The sequence below is a fragment of the Notechis scutatus genome, chromosome 1 (assembly GCF_049901735.1).
Source record: "Notechis scutatus isolate UNSWTSFEM ecotype Mainland chromosome 1, rNotScu1.2, whole genome shotgun sequence".
NCBI classification, from domain to species: Eukaryota; Metazoa; Chordata; class Lepidosauria; order Squamata; family Elapidae; genus Notechis; species Notechis scutatus.
In genome coordinates, this window is record NC_142009.1 from 58,823,659 (window position 1) to 58,850,229 (window position 26,571).

The 26,571-nt window shown below is 38.9% G+C and overlaps 1 protein-coding gene across 2 annotated transcripts in view; it reads right to left on the reverse strand.

Moving 5' to 3' along the window:
* The window catches only part of PLB1 (phospholipase B1), a 114,504-nt gene that overhangs the window by 55,180 nt on the left and 32,753 nt on the right, over positions 1-26,571 (reverse strand). Inside the window, exons 21-28 of one of the 2 annotated variants that reach the window (XM_026681679.2) lie at positions 21,578-21,629; positions 20,805-20,885; positions 17,176-17,238; positions 15,097-15,197; positions 13,311-13,392; positions 11,521-11,625; positions 8,832-8,927; positions 3,483-3,554 (exon numbers count right to left, since the gene is read on the reverse strand). In XM_026681679.2, the coding sequence (XP_026537464.2) occupies positions 3,483-3,554; positions 8,832-8,927; positions 11,521-11,625; positions 13,311-13,392; positions 15,097-15,197; positions 17,176-17,238; positions 20,805-20,885; positions 21,578-21,629 (652 nt within the window). Of the gene's footprint in view, positions 1-3,482; positions 3,555-8,831; positions 8,928-11,520; positions 11,626-13,310; positions 13,393-15,096; positions 15,198-17,175; positions 17,239-20,799; positions 20,886-21,577; positions 21,630-26,571 lie in introns of both variants that reach the window. The other variant, XM_087965297.1, reaches the window with a different exon arrangement.

A 26,571-nucleotide genomic window follows, 5' to 3' on the forward strand; every position in this document is an offset into this window, starting at 1 on the left:
CCCTATGCAGGGCCCATCAGTCTAATGCATGGGCCATCAGAGCAGCCACGGCCACTTCCTTCTTTACCCGTTCTTCCCTCAGATGGCTCCGGCTATTATGGGAGCATGTCCCCAATTCCAATACTAGAGCATACCAAGACATTGCAAAGCTGACAGCAGCCGCCGAATTCTCAGCTGATGCAACCTTTCATGCAGTTAAGTTTTCAGCCAGAGCCATCACTTCACATGTCACAGCACGACGCTTGCTATGGTTAAAGAACTGGAAAGCGGACATTAAACATAAATGCAAGCTTGCTTCATCTCCTCTAGCGGGAGACAGACTGCTTGGCCCTTCCCTCGATCCGCTACTCATTGAGACTCGAAATAAAAAGAAAATTTTACCCTCCCTTTTTCGGAGGTCAGACCCTAGAAACCCTCAGTCCTTTCGGAGGGGATCCTTTTGGCCCTTTTATCAGGGACCGTTCTCAACCAGATACCAGAGATCCCCACCTTTCCGACCAGGGCAACAGCCAGAGATATCTTAATTCTGTCATCTTCTGTTCATCAATCAGTCATAGATACTCAGACCACATTACACTCCCTACAACTACACGGTTCTCAATCAATTGGGAAAAGAGTCATTTAACGCCTTTGACTCGATTAATCCATCTGGGGGCAGTCATAGATACAGTGGAGGGCAAAGTTTTCCTGTCACCAGATAGACAAAACAGCATTCATCAATTAGTTAAGGAGGTCAGAGTTCGCAGGAGGGTGTCCTTAGCTGATTTATCAAAATTGTTAGGCAAGATGATCTCATGTATATCTATTATTCCTTGGTCCCGGCTCCACATTAGATCCCTCCAGTGGTTCCTGCTCCCATACCAGCAATCTGGCCGAAGCAACTCCAAATACAAGGTCAAAGTTCATCACAGGTCCTCATATCTCTCCTCTGGTGGACCCGACCAGCCATAAACAAGGGTTGCCTATTCAAAGAGCCCCACAGACTTACCATCACCACCGATGCCAACCTGATTGGATGGGGAGCTCACTTTCAATCGCTCACAGCCCAAGGCCACTGGTCCTCCATAAAATGATCGCGCAGCATAAACTAGCTGGAGCTTTGAGCAGTACACCTGGCTCTCCGCAGCTTCCTTCCACAGGTACGCAACCAACACATATTAATATTGACCGACAATGTAACTGCGAAAGCTCACATAAACAAACAGGGGGCACTCAGTCGAAACACCTCATGCAGAAGCGGAGCATTTGTGTCGTTGGGCAGAGAGCAACCTGATTTCCATCAGAGCAGAACACATTTCAGGACTGTTGAATACACAGGCAGATTGGCTAAGCACGGCCACGATAGATCCATTGGAGTGGCGCCTCCATCCAACCCTCTTTCAAGAGGCGGTCAGGACATTCGGGCAGCCAGTAGTAGACCTGTTCGCTTCCCCCCTCAATGCTCAGCTCCCGAGATTTCTTTCCAGATACCACTCACAAGGAGCGGAGAATTTCAATGCGCTCCATTGCTGTTGGCCCCTGGGGCTTCTGTATGCATTCCCGCCCCTTCCACTGATCCCCAAGGTCTTCCAGAAGCTGCTCGATGAGAGGGCGGAACTGCTTCTAGTAGCTCCCTATTGGCCCAGACGGTCGTGGTTTGCAGACCTCTGCAGTCTATCTGTATCACCACCATGGAGAATTTTGCCAGACAGGGTCTTGTTAACCCAAGGACCCCTTCAACATCTGGACCCTCAATGATTGCACCTGACTGTCTGGAGGTTGAGCGGAGTCATCTGAAGAGCAAAAGTTTTCCAACAGAGTTATCGCCACTATCCAAGCTGCCAGACGCCCTTCAACAACTCGCATCTACAATGCCACGTGGTCCAGTTTCTACAAATGGTGTACTAAGTCTCAAATTGATCCCATTTCTCCATCTGTGGCGCAGATCCTAGAGTTCTTACAAGATGGGCTTGACAAGGGATTATCACCTAATACGTTGAAAAGACAAGTGGCGGCCTTGGCGTCAGTCATCACTTATGAAGGTCTCCTATCCCTTTCCCATCATCCACGCATACAGTGTTTCCTTCGAGGAGCCACAAACTTACACCCACCAATGGTTCACCGTTATCCCACTTGGGACCTTAACAAGGTCCTTCTTGCACTCACTAAGTGCCCTTTCGAGCCCTTGCAATCATCAAGTCTCCAATTTCGATGTATAAAGTAGTTTTTCTTGTAGCAATCACTTCTGCTCGTCGTATTTTGGAACTGGCAGCCTTGTCGATCAGGCAAGATCTTTGCGTCTTCCATTCCAACAGGGTCGTCCTTCGTTCCGATCCTACGTTCATACCCAAAGTTGATTCAGCCTTTCACAGGGCACAAGAACTGATACTTCCTAATTTTTGTCCCAAGCCATCCCAAGGGCTGGAACGACAGTGGCATCGGCTGGACGTGAGGTGAGCGTTACGAATATATATTCACCGCACAGCCTCTTTTAGAAAAACGGAGGCTTTATTTGTGTCTTTTCAGCCCAACAACCAGGGATGCAAGGTCTCATGCTCCACAATAGGCTGTTGGCTACGGGCCGCAATAGCAAAAACATATCAGACTCAAGCACTTCAAGTGCCCAGGGGCATAACATCTCATTCAACAAGGAGTGCCGCAACATCGGCAGCATGGGCCACGCAAGCACCAATCACTGACATCTGTCGTGCCGCAACCTAGGCCTCTCCGTCGCCTTTTATTAGGCATTATAAAATAGATGTGTTTGCATCAGCTGAGGCCTCCTTTGGCAGAAGGGTGCTGCAACAGGTCCACAGGGACCAGGAGGGGATCCCAAGACAGACGGAGTCCTTCCCGTAGGACAGGCCAAGCTTTGGTATGTCCCACTACCGGATGCTCTGAGCAGCAAGTGGGAGAAAGGGCGTTGGTGTTTACCTGACACGCCCGTTCTCCTTGAGCTGCGAAGAGCATCCAGCCCCATCCTCTTCCGTCTGGTGGGATCCTGTTTCGGCCAACAAATTTTTACAGTGTTAAGGGCGAGAGTGTTTGTTTCTCTCATCTTCGCCAAAACTGGGGAACGCTGGGGAGGAGTCCCGTGGAAGAGGAGGAGCATTCCGCAAATTAAGCCCAGCCTAGATGAGCAGAGACTGAAGCACCTCCCACTACTGGATGCTCTTCGCAGCTCAAGGAGAACGGGCATGTCAGGTAAGCACCAACGCCCTTTCTGATGTCTCATTTTATGCACAGAAGTTCCTCACTAAGTTTAGTGAAGTTATAGAACACTTCTCACTTCTATTACATATGTTAGTGTCAACATCCAGTCAAGGCTAACTGAGATAATTTTGCAATTGAATATTTCTTTCTATTTTGTAGGATTTATACAGTTCATAGAAAAGAAACAGGATGGGGGTGGCTTTATTAATCTCACTTGCACAGCAAGGATGGGAAAGAAAATAATACTGGAAATTACATTGCACTATAGAGTCCTAAGAAAATGCATTTACCTGGTTTGGACATTTGAGTGGTATCTCATGTTCAAATCTGTGCATTGTTGTCTTTTCTGCAATGGGTTCCAACTGCAACAAATAATTAGAAAAGATATAAGGCATAGAACAGGAAATGAAAAACAAAAGATGCAGGAATGTATGCCATAAATCATTACAAAGTGTAATCCACAGAGCCTTCAGAGAATTGGATAAATCAATACATAATTGATGTTTGAACTATAATGATCTAATCCTGCAATTTTTAGTGTATTAAAGATATGATGCACAGGGGAAAGAATACTGCAGCAGAAAGTTTGGCTGAGACCTTTTCCAGACAAAAGGATTGTGTTGATACAAATGCTACACCCCTTAGGTAAAGCTTAACAAAGTGGGACAATTGATGTACAAATTAACTAGCTGAACTATTACTCCAGAAGAAATATTGCAAATATTTTTCTGTGTTTCCTCTGGAATTGCAGTGCACACCAGTTACCCATTTGTGCAAAGTCCACCCCATTCACCTCTTGGAGCCATTAGATGGAGTGCTAATTTTTATACTCTGCAATTTACTAGCTGGGAAAGAGGGAAGAAGATCTATGACAAGTTGCCCCAGTCAATGTGCTGCAGCCAACTCACCATGGTCAACTCGCCATGGCCAATTCACTATGGCCAATTTGTCACAGCCAACTCACTGCGGGAAAACACACCATGGCCAACCCGCTGCTGGACAACTTGCTATGGGATAAGAGTTACACTAATATCAAAGAAATAAGAGCTACTTATAAATAAGAGCTAGAGCCCACTGCAACTACATAGCCAAAAAGGCATTAAGAGTTGTTAACCTAATCCTACGTAGCTTTTTCTCTGGTAATATCACACTACTAACCAGAGCATACAAAACATTTGCTAGACCAATACTCGAATACAGTTCATCAGTCTGGAACCACATTACGTATCTGATATTAGCACAATTGAGAAAGTCCAGAAATATTTCACAAGAAGAGTTCTCCACTCCTCTACTCGTTGTAGAATACCTTATGCCACCAGACTTGAAATTCTAGAACTAGAAAACCTTGAATTACGCCGTCTTGGGTTGATTTAAGCATGGTATATAAAATCATACATTGCAATGTCCTACCTGTCAATGAATACTTCAGCTTCAACCATAACAACACAAGAGCACACAATAGATACAAACTCAAAGTTAACCGCACCAAACTTGATTGCAGGAAATACGACTTCAGCAATAGAGTGGTCAATGTCTGGAATACTCTACCCGACTCTGTAGTTTCTTCCCCAAACCCCAAAAACTTTAACCTTAGACTGTCTACTATTGACCTCACTCCTTTCCTAAGAGGTCTGTAGGGGCGTGCATAAAACGCACCAACGTGCCTACACGTCCCTGTCCTATTGTTTCTCTTATTCTTCTTTTATTTTTCTTATATGTACCCATTTCATGTATTCACAACTATGTATACACTTATACTTATTATCTTGTAAACAATTGGCAAATCAAATAAATAAAATAAAATAAAAATAAAATAATCCAACAGATTCATTAAAGAAAGGATGCCAAAGGAAGGACCAAATAAAATGTGAATGATGAAAAATTAAAATATTTTTTTAATTATTTTAAATAATTAAATTGACTTGTTGAATTGTTCCACAGTGAGTTGCCCCATGGTGAGTTGTCCTGCGGCAAGTTGGCCATGGGTAGTTGACCGTGGTGAGTCAACTGTAATGAATTGGCTGTGGAGAGTTGTCACATTCTGGAGGGAAGAAGCACCTAACTTAAGAGGATTTTTGACAGCACAGTTGAGGACTCTCACAAGAGTGTTTTATATGCAATTAGGAAGGTTTGGGTGGCAATAACAATGGCTGACAAAAGTAGAATAAAAGTATCTTAACACAGGCTTCCTAAATCTTATGTTCCTAATAATCTGCAAGTGGACATCCAGTTTATTTATTTTATTTATTTGATTTGTCAATTGTTTACAAGATAATAAGTACAAGTGTATACATAGTTGTGAATATATGAAATGGGTACATATAAGAAAAATAAAAGAATAAGAGAAACAATAGGACAGGGACGGTAGGCACGTTGGTGCTTTATGCACGCCCCTACAGACCTCTTAGGAAAGGGATGAGGTCAATAGTAGACAGTCTAAGGTTAAAGTTTTTTGGGGTTTGGGGAAGAGACTACAGAGTCGGGTAGAGTATTCAGACATTGACCACTCTATTGCTGAAGTCGTATTTCCTGCAATCAAGTTTGGTGCGGTTTACTTTGAGTTTGTATCTGTTGTGTGCTCTTGTGTTGTTATGGTTAAAGCTGAAGTATTCATTGACAGGTAGGACATTGCAATGTATGATTTTATATACCATGCTTAAGTCGGACCGAAGACGGCGTAATTCGAGGTTTTCTAGTTTTAGAATTTCGAGTCTGGTGGCGTAAGGTATTCTATAACGGGTAGAAGAGTGGAGAACTCTTCTTGTGAAATACTTCTGGACTTTCTCAATTGTGTTAATATCACATACGTGATAAGGATTCCAGACTGATGAACTGTATTCGATATTGGTCTAGCAAATGTTTTGTATGCTCTGGTTAGTAGTGAGATATTACCAGAGAAAAAGCAACGTAGGATTAGGTTAACAACTCTTAATGCCTTTTGGCTATGTAGTTGCAGTGAGCTCTAGCACTTAGATCATTAGAGGTGAGTATTCCCAGGTCCTTTACAGAGCTTGGGTCATCAACAAGATCTTGACTATTCAGCTTGTATTTTATTTTCTGATTTTTTTACCAATATGTAAGACAGAGCATTTATTTGTTGAGATTTGGAGTTGCCATATGTTAGACCATTCAGATACATAGTCTAGATCTTTTTGAAGGGTAGTAGTATTGTCTGTGGTATTGAACAGCTTTACATCATCAGCGAAGAGAACGCAATTGCTCTTGATATGATCACAAAGGTCGCTTTATGTAGATTATGAAGAGAGTTGGTCCTAGAACACTGCCTTGGGGAACACCACTATTGACTGGTACTGGATTTGATAGGGCGTTCCCAATTTTGGACCATTTGTTGTCTGTTTGACAGGAATGCTTCTATCCAGTTATTCAGTTGTCCAGAGATACCATAAGATTTTATTTTTAGGAGTAGTTTGTCGTGTACCACTGAATCAAAGGCTTTGCAGAAGTCTATGTAGATTGCGTCTATTGCTTTGCCCTGGTCGAGTTGAGTAGTCCATATGTTTTTGCAGTGTAAGAGTTGCAGATTACAGGATAGTTTTTTTCTGAAACCAAATTGTTTATTGGAGAGTAGGTTGTTTGTCTCTAAATGGAGGATGATGGATTGGTTAATAATTGATTCCATGACTTTACAGGTGACGCAGCATAAGGAGATTGGTCTGTAATTTTCAACTAGGCTTGGATCTCCTCTTTTGAAGATGGGAATGACTGTGGCTTGTAACCATAGGTTGGGCAAGGAGCTGGTTCTGAAAAGATCTTTCAAAGATTATGCTTAGAGGTTTGGCTATGGCAGCGGATAGTTTTCTTAAGAAGTAGGCACATATTCCATCCGGTCCAATAGATAGAGATGGTTTTAGGTTGCGTAGTGCTTTTTCAACGTTGTCTACTGTAAAAAATCGATATGTATTAGATCATTATTGTTGTCTGTGGTACGGCTAGGAAACATTGGGCATGATCCATTACTGTTTACAAACACTGAGCCGAAGAATGTGTTAAAGATGTTGGCTTTAATGGTGTCAAAGCGCTGCAGTCTTTACCATCAGGTCCTATCAAGGGAGGGATGGACCTTGAGTCTTTTAGTTTGTTGTTTACAAAATTGTAAAAGCACGGTGGAATTGGTGCTTAGAAGGTTTTCCTCTTGTTTAATGTGGTAATTGGTGCATTCGGTCTTTATCTGGTGGCATAAATTTTTATATCGGTTTTTGAAATTAGCAACGTGACCAGATTTGTTTTCCGCCAGAGTGATCTCTTTTTGGATTGAAGTTTCCTTATTGATATGGGTAATCTGCTTTTTTGTTTTGTTTTTGGAGTTGTTGTTGGAACATATAGTTTGATGACTCTTTTGACTTCAAGTAAAAATATGTTGTAATGATCTTCAACAGTATTGCATCCAGTGAATAGAGATTGCCAATCGAGGATGAGAGATGTTATCTATAAGATCATAATTGCCTTTTTGAAGTTACAACTAGGGATGACATCGTTGTGGTGATTTTTGCGTGGACGTATGTTGAGGCAAAAGTCAATCATATTGTGATCACTACTGGAAAAGGGTTCTTTGGTTTGTATTCGGTAAATTAAATTCAAACTATTGCAGAAGATGAGATCGAGGCAGTTGTTCAGTCTAGTGTTGTTGGTTACTAGTTGTTCAAGACCTAGATTTGTAATAGCATTGAAGAAGGTTGTGTGTATGATTTCAGTTGTACAATTATTTAGGTCCAGTCAATGTGAGGTAGATTGAAATCTCAAGAAAGATAAAAGGGTATGGGCAGGATGTAGCCCATGTTAGTAGTGTATTTAGCTTGTTTATATGTTCGATGTCATAATCAGGTGCTCTGTAACATAGTAAGAATCGAATTGTGATATTTAAGGATAGTTCACAGATGATGGTTTCAGGAAGGGCAAGCTCCTGGGTAACTTGGATATTTTTTAGATGTAAGGATTTTTTTGTAGAATATAGCAACACCACCTCCTCGACGATTTTCACGATCTGATCGGTAAACATGATAGTCTCTTACTGTGGTAATGGAGTCGGGGAGAGATGCATTGAGCCATGTTTCACAGACAAATATAATGTCAAAGTTAGCCATATTTAAGAGGATGAGAAATTCAGGTATTTTATTCACGAGGCTTCTTGCATTGAGTAGTTTGCATTTAAGTCCGGCAGCAGTTGGGATTGAGGTAGTTGGGGGCGTGCGTGCCTAGTCTTGGGAGATGGTGGGTGGTGGGTAGTTTTGGGTGATGGTGGGTGGTAAAAATCCATTGTTAAAAATCCATTGTGACCCCACATACGCAATGAATGTGATTCACTAACATCTTTCCATAACCAGAAAACAATTGATTTTCAGGATGGCTATCTTCTGTTAGTTTTTCTATTGTGGACATTATAAAGTTTCAGTGCCTTTACTAGCAGATTTTCTTCAGTTCTCAGTGTATAATCTCACTTTTCCTGCCTATAGCTTAAAACAAATGCCAGTTCTGTAGATGTGAAAGATATACATCAGGTTCTCATGCAGTTTTTTCTTTGCTTTTTAAATTATTCTTAGACTATGTTGTTAGTACAAAATGTCCACATTCTCAGATTTATGAATGGAACTAAGAGAAAATCCTCTAGAGCAATCTCTTACCATGTTGTTCCACAGCCCCCGAGCAAGCTGGGTGTGAGACTTCTGGTGGAAATGAAAACAGTCTGGGGCAAAATATGAAGCATCTGGTAGCCCATCCTAAAGTAGAAATCAGACATTATTATTTCCTTATATAAGGGCAACTCTGTTGATTTTTTACGGCAAAGCAAAAATGTGTTGCTGAATATAATTTCAAGAACTAGAGCGCACTTCACTTGAGGGACAGAAAAAACGTAAAATAGAAACAAATGTCTATCGGGACCCCCCCCCCCCCCCCCCCCCCCCCCCCCCCCCCCCCCCCCCCCCCCCCCCCCCCCCCCCCCCCGGCCCCCCCCCCCCCCCCCCCCCCCCCCCCCCCCCGGCCCCCCCCGGGCCCGCCCCCCCAGGGCGGGGGGGGGGTGAAGGGGGGGGGGGGGGGGGGGGGGGGGGGGGGGCGGGGGGGGCTGGGCTTGGGGGGGGTGGTGGGGGGGGGGTTCAAGATATTCAGTCTATATATACAGAATATAGCCTAAATATATGCTGTACACAACAAGTTTCGAAGAAATTCTTCATTGTTAGATTATTATATCCCATCTTTCTTCTTGAAGCTGAAGGTAATATATTGTATTGTGCTCCCTTTTTGCACTTTCATCTCTACAACTAGAGATAAAGAGATTGGACTGACAGTGTGACTTACCCAAAGTCACTTAATTATCTTTGATGATTGAAGATGAATTTGAATCAAAATTTCCTATAACCTATTGTTTCTTTTATTTTTTTATATATATTTTTTATTTTTTTATTTTATTTATTTTGTTTCTTTTATTTTATTTTATTATTTTTATTTTTCTTATATGTATCCATATATTCATAACTATGTTTTTACTTATATCTATTATCTTGTAAGCAATTGACAAACCAAATAAATAAATAAAATATATATATATATATATATATATATATATATATATATATATATATATATATATAGCAAATTGAAGTCCAGTCCATACATTCCAAGAAATGTGTGCATTTTTAAAAAACAGATATGCTTAATGTGTCTAATTTTATTCTGAAGAGATGGAAAGCGGAATAATGAACTGAGAGAAACCTAGCAGAGTCCTGCAATACATATACCACCATATTTTTGCAAGAAAATCTTTACATTTTTTAAGTGGCTAGCTTGTGCATTTTAATGAAAAGTCTATTTTTTTTTATAAAGTTTGGATTAGGATGAAAACAGGTCAAACAAATTTACTCAAGTGAGGAATAATTTATAACTGAACACTACTAAACAACCTCTTAAAAGTCTGGAAATTCCAAACAGGTATTGTCCATGCCTTTTTCAATTGCTTTAGGAGCAATTTACAATATTGTAGCCCGTTCAGATGATACATTTCCATGCCCAATTCAACACTTAAGTAGATATTACTGAAAAACTAGTGTCAATGGATACAACATTATTATCTTCAGCCAGGACTCTTTGTGGTCTCACATTAGTTTCCATGAACTAGAAGACAATGTTCCTTATGTGTTGATTACAGAAACATATCATCCAAAGAACAGTAATACCTCACAGCCACAACTGAGTTGATGTGAACACTCTGTGTTTGGGGGATTTATTACATAACAATAGATGGATGGTGCTGTAAGTTTCTACTGTAAAAATCCTGAGCAACTCTTGCCCAAGAATAAAAGCAAGGATTACTGGACAAATCCAGTATAGTATTGTAATGCTCAGGCAAGTAAGTGAAAATATTTCAGAAAAGAAATCCTAGATTGTTTTACATGCTTTAAAACAGAAGTGGACAATGGGATTTATGTAGTCCTCTAGGACTGAGATCAAGTTGCCAGTATTCAATTCAAAATAGACAAATGCAAGAGCACTATCTCAAGCCAATTCGTGGAGTTTTCTAGGGTGAGAGGAAACTTATCCTAGTGGGAATTGGGTTCCTGGTGGGAAAGGTGGAAAGTATTGTACTGTATTTTCTTTCCAGTTGGTTCCCGGTTCTATTCCAATCCTTAACTGCCCCCAAACAGGACAGAATATTTTGTCCACGTTCCTTCTCATGAATATCAAACCACCATCAGATAGTCTCCTGCAGCCTACCAGAAGGTCAAGATGCTGGCCAGCAGTTTTCGTTTTGTCAGAAATTGCTTCTCTTGGTTTGAAAGGAGATGACTGAATGCTTGTAATTTGTACTTACCATTTGTACATAAGGAAAACTGTCCTCTTCAAGGTTTCAATGTACAGTTCTTATCAGAAATAATCTAATCTTTCCTTGATGTTGCTAATAATTTGGAAACCGTGCTATCTGTTGGAATTACTTTCAGTCTGTTCATTCATTCATCACTCAAAATATAGTCTCTTATTTTTAATTTGACCCAGGACTATCTCATGTTAAAGGGAAAAACAAGATAAGTAATTTCATATGATTGTAACTGGATTTTGGATCTTCTACTTGCAGGCATCTAATTATGCTTGTTAATTTAGTCTGCTGACCATTAAGTTATAGTTGCTTACAACCATCATGGCTTTACTATCCTTCTCCTGCCCAAATAATTCCAAATTACCACACTATGAGTTGGGTTCAGAGTCAGACACAGTCAAATGTAAACAAGACCATTGAACTCAATGGTGTTTAAGTTAGCTAGGCTCCATCTATGATTTACAGTTCTCAAAAATGTAGCACATGTATAGATTTGCAATTACCGGAGTCAAGGGCATTTCTGGCTCTTCTAACAGTGGCTGCACAACCACAGTGAAATCTTCTCTTGTGTCATACCTTCCACTTTCGACTAAGCGATGAGTTTCTTCCTGGCAAAACAAAAACCAAATATATTGTTCCTTTTAGAGTTACTAAACAGTGAAATGACAGGCTGTCAAAGAGATGTTAAAAACAGGAATAATGTTCAACTACTTCCTTGGCTTATGTGGGGAAAACTGTCAATTTTTCAGCGCATCTGAATCTAACCCCTAATTGTCTACTTTCTTATGGACCTTGAAATTCAGGACTATACAATACATAGCATAAGTCCATTAGTGCATTTTCCGCTCCAGCTGACATGTAAGAAAACACGTGTGTTCCCATCCTTTGAACTACCAAAGTTCATGGAGTAAAAATTAATCCTTCTCCATCCCATAATTCATCTGATCCATGTTTTCAGTACATTTGTGTTATATACATTTAGTGATTTACAATTTGTCTTCCTCTTGCACACTCATGGATAGACACACATAAAGTTGCTACAATGAGAAGCTACCTACGGGTACATTTGAAGTCCTCCAAAGGATTCCTAACCTGCCATTTCATTGTTGGTTTAAGATGAATTCTGAACATCCATGAAAAACTAAAACCTCAAAGGTGGAATTTTAATTGAGATTAAATGAAAGGAGTTCTGAGATGAAAGGAAAGGAGAGTAACGGCAGGGTTGAAACTAAAAGCCAGGAGGAAGCAGGAAGCAAGAGTTTGTTCCACTAGAAACCTGTTCAAAGAGTTCAAAGGGAGAAAAAAAGATTCTGGTTTTCTGATTAAAATTGCCCACAAAATTTCACATATGTATCATTCAGCAAAACAATTAGAATCCCTATTCTTTTTTTTAAATCTGAAAGGGAGGTTCAGTCACAAATCATCACGTAATAAGTGATGTGATTTCGTTTCTGCTACAGAGTCTTTTCTTCAGATTCCCAATAATAAAATAAAATCTACCATCAAAACAATAGTCCACTGCAGTTTTGCCTCTACCACAGTCAACTTTTCTTTGCTGACTGTCAAATTAAGTCACATTTCAAAGCCCAGGTCACTGGGCTTTGCTTCTAACCAGGTATCTGATATTTATTGAGCATACAGCAGCAATGCTGCCTATTTAAAACACACATTAGATATTTGTTCTATCTAACATTGGAGGAATTGTTGCATTATTCTTTGTTTAAATATATAATGTACCCCCAAAATGAAGTAATGGACTTACAGGCTTTAAAGGAATTTAATCAGGTTAAACTAATTTCAGTCAGAAAAACACAGCCTTATATTTCTCAAGAGAGCCAGTATTTTATTGGCCAACTATATAACACAAAGTATTTTTAAACAAGTTTGATGCATTACCATGTTAAGTGTATAACCGTAGCTTTTAGCCACTTGCATTTATTGGAATTATGATGTGTTTCCATTTATTTCAAATCTTTTTGAACTTGTAAGTAAATGTGCATAGGATTGAGGTGTGTGTTTCATTGATAAAAATTAAGTTATGTGATTATTATTTAAAGTTGGCCCAGGACCGCAAACAAGCTTTTCAATGAAGGTGTGAAAAAGACCAAATGTAATTTTGACATTTTAAGTCACTACTTATTGTTTTTAAACTAACTTGCTTTTCATTGTTAAAAACAAATCCTGAAGCAGAGTTAGTAAAATGACAAAAAATACCTAATATGTTCATGCTTGGTTTTTAAAAGGATGAGGTGTAGAACACTGCTGTTTGTTATTTATAATGCATTTCCCTTACCTGATACCTTTGATTTAAAAACTCCAACTTCTCAATTTCAGAGGAATTATCATTAGGTGTGAAAATGCATGGACAGATGAACCTAAGGATTAAAATGGCACATGTTGACCATATTATTCTTATCTCAGACATTTTTTAAAAATGAAAAACTGTTTTCCTGTCCCAGAACTATTGTGATGAGAGCGGGATACAAAACCAACACAGTCACAGAAAACAGGTGAAGCCCCTTTTATTCCTTCACTTGGCTTCCAAGCTCCTAATATCTTTGACGGAAGACAAAAAAAACTCCCACACAGTTCCATGAAGAAGGAAAAAAGCAACACAAACCAGGCAAGATAAGAGCTGGAGGATGTCCACAGATAACACACACTGGGAAGGACCCCAAAATCAGAGAGGAACTATAAACTAGAGATATTTACATGCTTTGTTTCCAACGTTTGCCATTACGCAGGTCCAAACTCTTATTCAGTTGTCACACCTGCAGCCCATGAAGAGGATCAAGACTCTCTCCTCCCGAGGAGACCACGTCTCTCCCTTATCCTCTCCTCCCTGAGTGCCCTAGGATGGATAGGGGATGGGCCTGGGTCCTCCTCTGACTGCTCAGCCGGCCATTGCCCTTCCCCAGCCTCCTCCACAACCTCTGGAGCCACACTTCCACTCCCTGTCGGCTGTTCCTCCTTTCCCTCAGAGTCAGTCTCCACCAGGAGCATGACAACTATGTTTCATGTGACACATACTGTGAAAGGCATGTAATGCTCTAACGATATTTCTATAGAAATTCTCAATAATGCAGGTAGGTCATGGTTGTCCCAAAGATGCTTTTTCAAAAGGCAACTGGACTTTGTTTTTCATTGAAGACATTCTTCATTGAAGATTTACTTTTCATCCAAGAAGCTTCTTCAGTTCTGACCAAATGGGGGAGGATAGAAGAATTTATATTGCTTGCAGATGAGAAGTGAATTTTCTTCAAGAAAAAACAAAGTCCAGTTGCCTTTTGAAAAAGCAACTTTGGGTCAAGCAATATTGACTCCTCTGGTAGAATTGCTTAAATATCACATATGATTTCATGAAGAACAGTTTTTCTGTAATATGCTGTATTTCTTGGATTTGAGTCATTACTCTTTTCTATGAATAGAAGCCTCACAGTGGATTGTTCAGAATATTCCTGCCATCAGAAAAAGAATTAGGAAATTCATGTTTTACCTATCCCTCCACTGCAAACCTTTGTATCTTCTATGAAGCAGATTTGATGACAACCCCTCCCCCCAATAATCTATGACTCTTCCAAGACTATTTCTATACATTTAGATAAATAGTGTGTACTTGACTTATAATTCCATATCACAACAATCAGAACAGGGGTGGATTTCTACCGGTTCTGTCCACCTCTGTAGAACAGGTAACTCTGAAGAGCAGCAGACATAGAACCGGTTCTATGTCTGCTGATGTTTTTGCACACCCACCCACCTGGGCTCTTACCTGATCTTTATTTCCTGATTTTTCAACTTCAGCTGCCGAACGAGGCACAGCTGCAGTTAGAAAAGCAAGAAAAGAGGGCTGTTTCAAAGGCTGCTTCTCTGCAGGCAGCTGCTGATGACAATTTACAGGCGCGTGGCTCGCAGCCTGCAGGGAAGCTCGTAAATCCTGAACTGGTAGTTAACCCTGTTGTATCCCACCCCTGAATTAGAATTAGTAAAAAGCAATTGCTTAAATTTAAGAGGAGCCACAATCAGCACAGAAAGTGGAGATTTTCCCCAGTTCTGGCACAGTATCAATTCTTTCAAACCTCATAATCAATCTTGGGCAGTAAATGCTCTTCTCCTGATACAGTTTCCTGATAGGTATCACATCAAGCAATGTTACGAGGTTTACAAATGCATGAGGGACCTGCAAAGAGTAAAAAATGTAAAACAGAATGGATAGTAGCAGTTTACAAGCCAGGTGATTCTTTTACAATTGTAATACATAAGAACTGCCAAACGACTCTGTGAGGTCATTGGGAAGTTGGGAAAAGTTACTAAAGACAGACAGAAACAGTTCTCACCACATTTTCCTCATTCATTCATTCATTCATTCATTCATTCATTCATTCATTCACAACTTAACTTACAAGCATCCAAACTGGTGTGATGATTGTGATAACTGAGCCACACCCTGAAATTTTCTCCACTCAGACCCTTAGCTTACAAAAGCAAATGCTAAGACAGAGTGAGGAAGAATGTTGGAACAGAGAACATAGAATAACAGGATTGAAGGGACCGTAGAGGTCCTCTAGTCTAAACCTCTGACCACAGCAGGAGATTCTATAACATTCTGGACAAATGACTTGTCCAGTCTTTTCTTTAAAAAATTCTGGTAACGTGAAGTGAGGATTTCTGGAGGTAAAGATGTTCCATTAATTGTTCTCACTGTCAGGAAATTTCTTCTTAATTCTAAGTTGGATCTTGGGCAATATCTGGAAATTGGCAGCTTTTACAAGCAGGCAAGGGGACTCTAATTCAACTGCATGGACCATAGGCTACAACAAATAGCATATCCTAGTGGGAGTCCCACTTGAAGCTTTTCCAGGAGCTGGGCAACAACTAGAAGGGGAGCAACCACACTGAAACAGCCCCTGATCTTAACTATCAGTAACTTTTCCTCATGTTCAGAAGAACTTCTGGAAAAAGGCAAAAGTTACATGATACTTTATAGATTTTGAGGCATTTGTCTCAACTGTGTATTACATGGCTGAGTATAAAGGTTAGGGTTAGTGTTAAAGATACATTTATGTAGCAACAGCAACTTGGAAGTCCTAGAAGGATGAAGTTTACCCAAAGCAATAGCTTCTTGTTGGGGGAATTGTCTGCTACCATTAAGCATTCTGTATTGATTTGCTATGCTATGGTTTGTCCAATCCTTGGAAATCAAAAAACCCTTCTAAACCCAATCTTCATAATACAAGAGTCCTGAGGCTCACTATTTTCTGCTTCAGTTGACAAAGCTAAGTTGGCAATGTTTTAAGGAAAAGGTCCCTTGGAAAACAGCGAGATATAAATGTAATTGTCTGTCCCTGGTTGATTTGATTAAGACTTCTAAGAGATGTTCTCCAGATGAATGGTTTTGGTTGGCAGTCATGTATACCCATGAGTGCTAATCTGAATCATGCTTATCCATGAGTGCAATTAAATATTGAGGGGCAGGACAGACTGAAAAGCATTTGACCGCCATAGATAGAGCCCATGGCTGCATTGAGGACTATACATCAAAATCAGAAAACTCAGATCCAATCCAAAGTCTGACTTGTAGGACTCATGGCTCAGAAATTCTGCAATTGGGGGCTTGCCTTCCCTTTTATGGGCTTAAAACAATACCAAGATTTCAAGCACACATTCCTTTTGGAAAGTCTCTACCATTTAAGTTTTGCTCTTTTCAGATCTGCTCTGAAATACTCTCTCCAAAGGTGCTCATTTAACCTGCCCCCTCTTTTAATTAGCTTTACTACTACTTTTACAGCCATTTAAAATGGTGGCAGTCCTCAAATGCTTTTGAGAAGGGTTTCAAAACTAGGAGTCAAGAATGCAAGTGCAAATGAATATATTTTTTAAAAAATTGGAAATTAAAGAATGCCAAAATTTCACCAGATTTTGAGTGGGGACATTTGGGGGGGGGGCAATATTTGAGAGTAAAAACAAAAACAAAAATCCTAATGAGATCTGGGCCCTTTTAATTTTTTTAAAAATTATGTTTGCAGTTACAATACACCCTTGAAGTTTATTGCAGGCAACCTTTGCAATTCATAACTGGAAACAATTGCTTTAAAGAAACAATTGACTGTAATAATCCATCCAACCATTTTCCCTTTTAGCAGAGACTCATTTGATACCTCTTTATGGAGTATATCCAGAGCTGACTGTATATTCCTTATGTAGTACTCAGCATTATGCATCTATGAAAGAAAAGGATAACAATGAATTTTGGGCAAAATAAGCTGCTCGTAGCTCTTCCTTATCACATTAGCACATTTGGCAATTGAAAGTTTTTATACTAATTTGCACCTTTCACAAATGACATAATGGCCTTCTTTCCATGATACGTTTGACATAGTCCAATTGTTTTGAAACACCCAGACACAATAATTGGATCAAAAGTAGTAATGAGTTTCAATCTGAGTATGAACCATGGCAGGGAATGGAAGCAGTTCAAAGTGTTTTGAACGTAACATTCCAAATGAAACTTGTTTTGCAACTGGAGGATCCCTGGAACACCTCATATCACTTTGATTTGAGAAGGTTTAGCTCAGGAAACCATTAAATTTCACCCTCGGAAAAGAATGGTCTGAAGAACAACATGGTCTGGAGACAAACATAATTTTCTAAATAGTAAGCCAAACATTACTATTTTGTAAATAGAGACTCCGTGCCCGGTTTGTTTCTTATGTTCTATGAGCTTTTCTGCCTAGAAACGATAGAAAAGGCTCCAAGGCATCACTGTTCTTTTTTGATGTCTCAGGCTGGCAGCAGTGAGCATGGAAGAGAGAAGGGAGAGAAAAGGAAAGTTGGCACAGCTATAAGCTAACCTGTGAGTCTCATATATCTCTCACTCACTTGGGCTTCTCTGTGTTTTCTGTTGTCCTTCCATCCAGCCATTCTATGGCTGCCATATCTGGATTATAAAAAAAATGGATGACCATTAGAGGGCAGAAAACTGAACTGTCCATATTCTTTGCCATCTAGTGGTCACCCACATTTTTGCAACTCAGATAGGGCAACTGCGCCACATCTACTGTGATATTTCCTGAGCGGTATCACCTGCCTCTCCTCTGTCCCCCATCGCTCACAGAGGACTAAAATCAAACGGTGAGGGAAAAAGCTGAAAAAGATTGTGCTCCCTTCACCTTCACCTGACTGTTCATGCCTGACTAGCTCTTGACACCATTTCAGCGAAAGGAAAAAATCTACACTACCAGCTGTTTCTCGTCATAATAAGGCCGGGCCTTATTTTTTTTGACCCCAAAACCGGCTAGGCCGTCTTTTCGGGGAGTGACTTAATTTCCCCCCTTGCATCCTCAGGTGGGCGGGGCGACAGCTTGGATGTTCGGGAGACCTTCCATCACCGTTGCTTTTCCCGCTAACCAGCTTCAGAAACAGACCTCTTTCCATGTCATTTATTTATTTATTTTATTTATTTATTTATTTGATTTGCCAATTGTTTACAAGATAATAAGTATAAGTGTATACATAGTTGTGAATACATGAAATGGGTACATATAAGAAAAATAAAAGAAGAATAAGAGAAACAATAGGACAGGGACGGTAGGCACGTTGGTGCGCTTATGCACGCCCCTACAGACCTCTTAGGAAAGGGGGTGAGGTCAATAGTAGACAGTCTAAGGTTAAAGTTTTTGGGGTTTGGGGAAGAAACTACAGAGCGGGGAGAGACAAGCGCCGCGCCGTTGAGCCGCCGTGCTTGAGCTGCCGTCGTGTTTCCTGCAACCACCCCCAACACCGAGTTTGGAGCGGCATAAACGTTGGCAAACGGCGGGTACTGGTTTGTAGCTATTCTGTGGCCTCTTGTGTTGTTATGGTTGAAGCTGCCGTTGAGTACTGCCGGTTTGGAGCACCTGCACTCCAAACACGGTAGGTCAAACAGGGGGCGGCGTCAAACCAGTGCGGCTCCCGGCAGAGATCAAAAGGCAGCAGCAGCTTCAAGACTCCAAACGGTAGACTCAGCACTCAAATGGCAAGTCCCCACCTTCCCCTATTTTCATGTTTTAAACTAGGTAAATTTGGGGGAGGCTTAATTGATTTTTGCCTAGAAAACATGCTGGCTTATTGGTGGAGGCGTTTGTGAGAAACACGTAGCTACCACAAGTCCCAGATGGAGAGGAGAGGGAGAAGGTACACTAACCAGCTTCAGAAACAGACCTCTTTCCATGTCATTTATGCCAGATGTGCAGTGTTTGCAAAGCATGATCTTATCAGAACTACTCAAAATTTACCATGCAAGGAAAGCAGGTATGGGACAGTTTGGACTGAATTTCCAGGATACCGGATCAAAATACAATTTACTATAATATGCATGATTTTTATTAGACTATAATCATTATTGGGTTATTATTAAAATAAAATTATTTACTTCATTTTACTTGGCCTTTTGGCTAAAATTAAGTGTAATACTTATTCTTTTCTGTTTAATTCACTTATCCTGAAACTAACGCAGAAAAATACTCAAAAATTAGAAGCTGAGCAAAATTTTCATGTAAATATGTACTGTACCACTAATCTTCCTGCAGTTTGTACATGCCTAGGATCATGGCCAAAATAGAATTAAACCTGTAACCCAAGGGACACTGAAAGGTTGGAGAAATAAGGAGGGCTAAATAAGTATCACATCTCTTTCACCTAGGAGCTCCCAAAAATGCTAAAAACAATAATTAGAAGTAGCATTTAAATGTTATCTAACCATTCCAAAAGTAAACCTGTGTGAAACCCAACTCAGAAATACATATTTAATTTTAGTATGTTGATAAGAGCCAAAAGAAAGAAAGTTTATCACTTGGAGGCATTCATAAATAAGTACTTTACAACCATCTTATCATGATTAACTATAAAAAGGGGGAAATAATGTCAGTGTTTTAATCCAAGTTACATAAATGGCAGATCTTCTAGGGATCCAAACTGTCATTAAGTAAGAAAGGTACAAACCTTGCCTGTTTATTATAAGCTCTGTTATCAAGCATCTGCCTTTATCAACAGAAAATTATCTTTAAAATGAAGTAGTACTGATATTCTAATCAGTAGAAGTTCTCAAAGATATGAAATTACAGCAGATTAAGAAAAACACCTTCAGGTTGAATGACCTCAAGGCCCTGCATAAAGACATTATACTTGTTTTTCTTTAAAATACTGATTCAGCAATGACACATTATCACCCTCTCTAAAATACCCATGGTGCCAGGGAAGAATGGCTGCTGTTCAAGGTAGTGTTTTCAGTGAGTTATCTACAAAGGTTCTAAGAAAGGGTCAGTAGCAAGTTTTGAGTCAATCCCAATGTAATTTTTCTTGAGTGGAACTGCAAGCTTTAAGCCCCAATTTCTTATTAGTTTGCATGTTTGTGATATTGTGGGAATCAAACTGAGTTAATCTATGGTAGCTCATGAAAGTTCATGCCATTTAATAAAAATTGGAAAAGGTACTACCAGCATCCTTCTGATTTTTTTGCCATGTTTGTAATAACTTTCTGAAAAATTAATGAATATCTTACCATTTCCTATTATCAACCCGAATGTTATTCAGTTGGCATGATATTACATATAACATTTCTAATATTAAATGAAGTCATGTGAAGGACAGATACTATACACATCATATTCTTACATATATCACTGAGCACTTGGAAAACTCCTACCTGCATATCTAGAGATAATCACCTAGATCACATACATTTTTTAAAAAAATGGGGGAGGGGAAAATGGGAAAATTAGGAATAACTGTAAAATATATGGAAACTTACAGAATCATTACAATAATCACAAAGGTCATTTCCTCCTATAAAAATGGTTATGAGCTTCCAATCTTCTTGGAAATTTATGTTCTGTATTAGGAGGAAAAGGAGAATAGACATAAAGAAAAATACTTGAGTTAACATTTTAGAAAGAGTTAATAGAATAATTATGAGAGAGAGGGAATAAAAAAAAGGAAAGACTGCTTATGCTAGATCAAGCTGTCACCGGCCCATGGGCTGGTGTGCGTGACACTGCCATGACGTGTGGTTGACCCCTGTGTGGGGACTTTCTTTGTCAAAGAGCAAGGGGTCATAGTGCCTCCGTAGTTTTGCCCTTTACAATGTCTGATTAACTGGAAATTCCAAAAATTCATGAAGCATATTTAAATCTATTTCAGATAAATTTTCTTTCAAACCAAACTCAGCTCCTGATGACTTCATGGACGTATCACATAGTTTATGGCAGGCATCTTCCATTGTCTTTTTCCAGAATAGTTTTTTTTTACTCTATAATTTTCTAATGAGCTTAGGATCTCCTATAGTCTGCCATTCAAGTCCAACTCTAATTAGCTTTTTGAGATCAGCTAAAGTTAGTAAGATGTTACTACCAAGAAGACCTTAAATTGTTAAACAGAATCAAATCTATTTCTTTTCTCAGTGAAACAATTAAAGATAGCAACCACTAATTAGATACAAAAGGACAGAACCCCATCTTTCCTCTGTCAACAATAAAAAGTCACAATTGCCTGTTGAAAAAAATGTTCATATCAGCAGAAACTCACATAATCATTCTTCATCAAATTTATTAGCTTTCTGGTCTGAAGTATGAGTGTACTAAAACAGAAAATAAAGAAGGCAAACAAATATTAGGAGCAACACAGCAGTTCAGACTATCATTCTGAAAACACAAAGCAAAAATAATAATTCAAGTGACATAGAGTCTATTTCACAGATGAATTTTGCAAGCAAACAATGAAGCAATTTGAATATATAGACAAGGATGAATAATGGCAAGGAGACTAATATAAATGACCTATAAACTGTTATTTCATTCAAAATAAACTTATGTAACCAGATTTTTAATTGAGCAACATGGTAATTGACACCTTGCATGCAATGCAACTACAGATTGGATCTCTTGGTGTACAGAAACTAGTGTATAGTCCTTATGTGTTTCTACATACAGAATACAGAGAAATGAGTCTGCTCTTTGTTTCTGCATGAGAGATGCAGAATCCTGCAACAGGATTCTGTAAAATATCTCTGCCAAGTAAAGTAGATGTATTGCATCCTGTGTTTTGCTTGTAGTGCTACAAACAGAAGAAAAAGGAGAAAGGAAAAAGAATCCAAATGCCAGAGTAAATATGTATGGTTCACAATGTGATGTATTTCAGACAAGATTCATTGTCAAGGATACTGTACATATTGGCTAAAACATGTTCATGAAACTTTTTTTTAAAAGGGATATTTATTTTGTTTTCAATGATAGTTAATCCTTGCTACGATGGCTGATATTATAATCATGCTCACTGGAAGTTGTCCTGCCCATTATTATATGCATAAACAGTAACTGTAGAGTGGCAATATCCTTAAAAAATTCAGAATATAAATTTTCTCTCATTAACATGATGCACAAATGAAAAAAAAATATGATCAAATACTGCTTATCACAGTCATAAAAATTGACTCTCATATATAGCATGGTTAATATATCTCTTGGCAGTTTCTCGCCAATATTATAGCTACTCCTTCCTATTACTATATCTATATATATTTATGTCTTCTGCTATCTCCCCTATCTACTCTTTAAATAAATTATCTTAAGAGATACCAGTACTTCAATTTTTTTTTTAAATGCAGAACCTCACAGGTAGTGCTGCAAATAAAGTCAGTTCATACTCTATTCCAGGGGTCCCCAACCGCCGGTCCGCGGACCGGTGCCGGGCCGCGGAACAAGCCTTACCGGGCCGCTGGTTGCTGGGCGCCGCCATCTTTTTTGGTAAAAAGCAATTTTTCGTCAAAAAGATGGCGGCGCTAGCGCTGGTGAGCTTTTCCGGGTAGAAAGCCATTTCTGCCCGAAAAGCTCACCAGAAGCGCTAGCGCCGCTATTTTTGACGAAAAATCACTTCCGTGACGTCACCGGAAGTGATTTTTCATCAGAAAAAGATGGCGGCGCCCAGCTGACGCCGGAACCGGGCCGCGGCGCCCAGCTGACGCCGGAACCGGGCCGCGGCGTCGAAAAGGTTGGGGATCCCTGCTCTATTCTATACATTTACAGTATTTCTTTTGTATAAACCTTGGATCTGATCAGCACTGTGCCAACTCCTTCTAGTAACCTGTTAGAAGGGTAAAAGAAGCAACTGAATCTGTAGCACAGTGTTTAACCACTAGAGATACATTTTCTGACTTGAGTTTCAAAGAAAAGCCACCGAGTTTGTTGGCATCTGGAAGGCCACATGTTTTCCATTCCTAAATTAGAATATAATGTATGGTTGGGGAGATAGAACTCATATCTTCACTTTGCTACAAAGCTCATTTAGGATTATCTACCAGATATGAGCTTCAAAAATCTATCATTCCACTAGATGGCACCAAAGAGGTAAAAAAAATCTTATTGGCACCATCTAGTAGCCATCTGGATTTTTACTATCTATACCTAGTTTTGGATCATTCATATTCTATATCTCCCATTCTGAGCAAAAGTTATTGCAAAGGTAAATTGCTAGAGGATGAATACTTGTATGCTGCCTTAGTTCTCTATGGGAAGGGCAGGATATGAATGAATGAACAGATTGGTCAATAAACAATATTACAAACTGTAAGAAAATCTGCCTTAAGTACAATACTTGTTATATTTTACCACTGGCTAAAACAGTTATGTTTATTTGAGAGCAACTTTTCTACAAACTACATGACAATCATATACTGTAAATTGGGTTTCTCATATTTACCTGTGCAAATGTCTGATAAAATTCAGCTAAAAAAACCCAAACCACTGGTAATGCCAGTATTGTATATTATTTCAAAACTGGACAGAGCTTGTTTAAGATGATTTTTTTTCTGTTTTAAAGTTTTTTTAAATATTAAACATAAAAATTCAATGTCTACACAAACAGTGTGTTGTCTGGATACAGTTGATTTTGAGAAATAGCAATAATAATAATATTCAAAACAATAATAACCACATAATAATAGTATTTGCATATCCATTTTAGTAAATCTTCTATGTAATTAATCACTCTTATGCTTTTAAATTTCTAACTTCTGTTTCTGCAAGTTAGCCATTAATAAAACAAATCCCATATTAAAAAGTATTCAGTTTCTTCCTTCTCCTTAATTTTGAGTGTTAATCTATCCATTTCTGCACATTCCAATATTTTTTTATTACATTTTCATCTGTAGGGATCTCTTCATTTTTCCATCTGATCTGGTTCTGTTGATTCTTTATAAAAGCCATACATTATAGTATCTTTCTCATATCTGATTGTATTTGCACATGCGGCCACCATGCTAAATCAATCCCTTGACTATTCAGTTTTTGCTTAGTTTCAAAAGATGATGTATTATTAACAGTTGTAGGAAGACATACAGACTCTTCTTCATTATCTGTGACTGGACAGGTTGTATACAAGAGACCAGGGGATTAAGGCATATCAGGATATTCTAGGATAGGGAAATGGTCCACTCAGTGTTTTTAAGAATGAATAGGAAACAAACATAACTGTAACTGTAACCCTAACCCTAACTGTGCTGGAAATATATATCTTTGCAACACAAGTCCTAGGAAAGAATGGTAGGGTTGATGAAAATCTTCTTCAAAAGAAAAGAAATGATTTTCCCTGACAGAAAAATTACAGTGATAAATTAGAGCCACCCGTAGCATTAAAAAAAACTGAAGTAGCTAAGACTATCCTTTTCCGAGTTGTAAACTTGACACTCACTAACCTGCTTCAACTCTTCAAAAATGGAACTTTATTGACTTCCTGTTTTGAGCTTCCCCAAAGATGGACTGCTGACGGCAATCGTGCGCGGCTTTGGTTTGTGTTTCGGCATCAAAGAGCCCCAATCCTTTGGATTCGGGGCAGAAGCTACCTCGTAGGGGTGGTGGAGGAAGGGGAGACCGTCAGCTGGGTAGAGGGGAGTTGCAAATCCCCTCCCCGGCTTGGCAATTGCTCCTTCCCAAAGACACCTGAAGCGGTGGTCTAAAATGGCCACCCTGAAGGGGAAGATTAGACTGGAATAAGATTGTGCAGGAGAGAGAGAAAGAAGTGAACAGCAGGAGGAACAGGACGAAGTAATCAAATGGAAGATACCCCCAGGATTAACATTTCAAAGAATCTTTAAGAAAGGATCTAAGCGGAGAAGAGAAAGAGAGAGGAAAAAACGGTGTGAATTGCTTTTGATAGCGTTGGGGCTTCAAAACCGCAAAAGGTAGAAGCTGGAGAAGGAACTATATAATCAACTTGGATAAGTATACTTTGATTTTATATTGGCACTAATAAAGCTGAACTATAGACTGTTAAAGAGGAAATTTAATATCAACTGGATTTGATCTTTTTCTTGTTGGAAAACTGTGGTTTAAAAAACTCTGAATAATAGAGAAGAAGAAAAAAGAGGGGGTGAAGACTAAGCATAATAAAGAGTGCCATCTCAGTTAAACTCAACTTGTTTTTCTTTTTAAAAAACTCTTGTTTCTTGAAATTGCATGGAAATTGATACAATAAAGCAAGAACTTTGAAAAATTGAAACATTGTAACAAAGAAAGAATTAGGAAAATTCTGCCTTTGGATTAGTTGCTGATTCTGGCATGAATTTGGCACTGGATTAGCGGAGACTTAAAAACTTGAGAGGAAGAAAAGTTGACTGTTGGAAATAAACTTTAAAGATACTTTTTGGATTAAATTGCAAATTAGAAAGCTGTAAAATGGTGGTTTCTCTTCTGGCATTAAAAATGGAACTCAGAAAAATGAAAGAAACACTACAAGAACGAGGTGAATCGCTGAGTTTTACTTTAAAATTTATTGAAAATGCGACAGCAGAATATGAACAACAAAGACAAAAGGCAGAAGAGGAGGTGGAGCAAATCATAGAAGAGACCATCTTTAGTGATCATCCAGAACCAAGAACTCTTGAAAGAAAGAACAAAAGAGTTGGAAATAAATACAGGAGATTTAAGAAATTAAATAAAAAGGGGAATATCCCAAAAAATTAAAAAAGGGGAAAAGAGTCAGCAGAAATTCAAAGGGCGAAAGGAAGCTATAAATAGAGAGAGGGATAAAAACTGGAGTGAAAGAACAAAGGAGAAAAGACAGGGGGAAAGAAGGGACAAGAAACAGGATTTGGAAACAAAGAAATATGGGAATTGTAAAAAAAATGGGAAAATCCTTAATTGGACACAGAGATAATGGGTGATTATTATATAGAAAGGGGATTCTGCAAGGCATTGAGGGGTAATATAAATAAATTTATAGTTATGAAATAGGGACATATAGACTGACAAAATCAAAAAACAGAATTGTTATTTTATGGATAATGGAATCTAATTCTCTTCCTCTTTATGTAGAGAGATAATTGTAACAAATAATGGGATATGTATATTAGATATATTGAAATATTTTTAAGATTGGAATGTTGGCTTTTTTGGTTTAAATATGAATGGAATAATTAATGGAATATGTGTATTAAATATATGGAAATAAATGAAATGATATAGGAGGAGAGCTGAAATGGAATTAATTTTAGGGTTTAGGATTGTTTTACTGTTTGAATGAGTAGA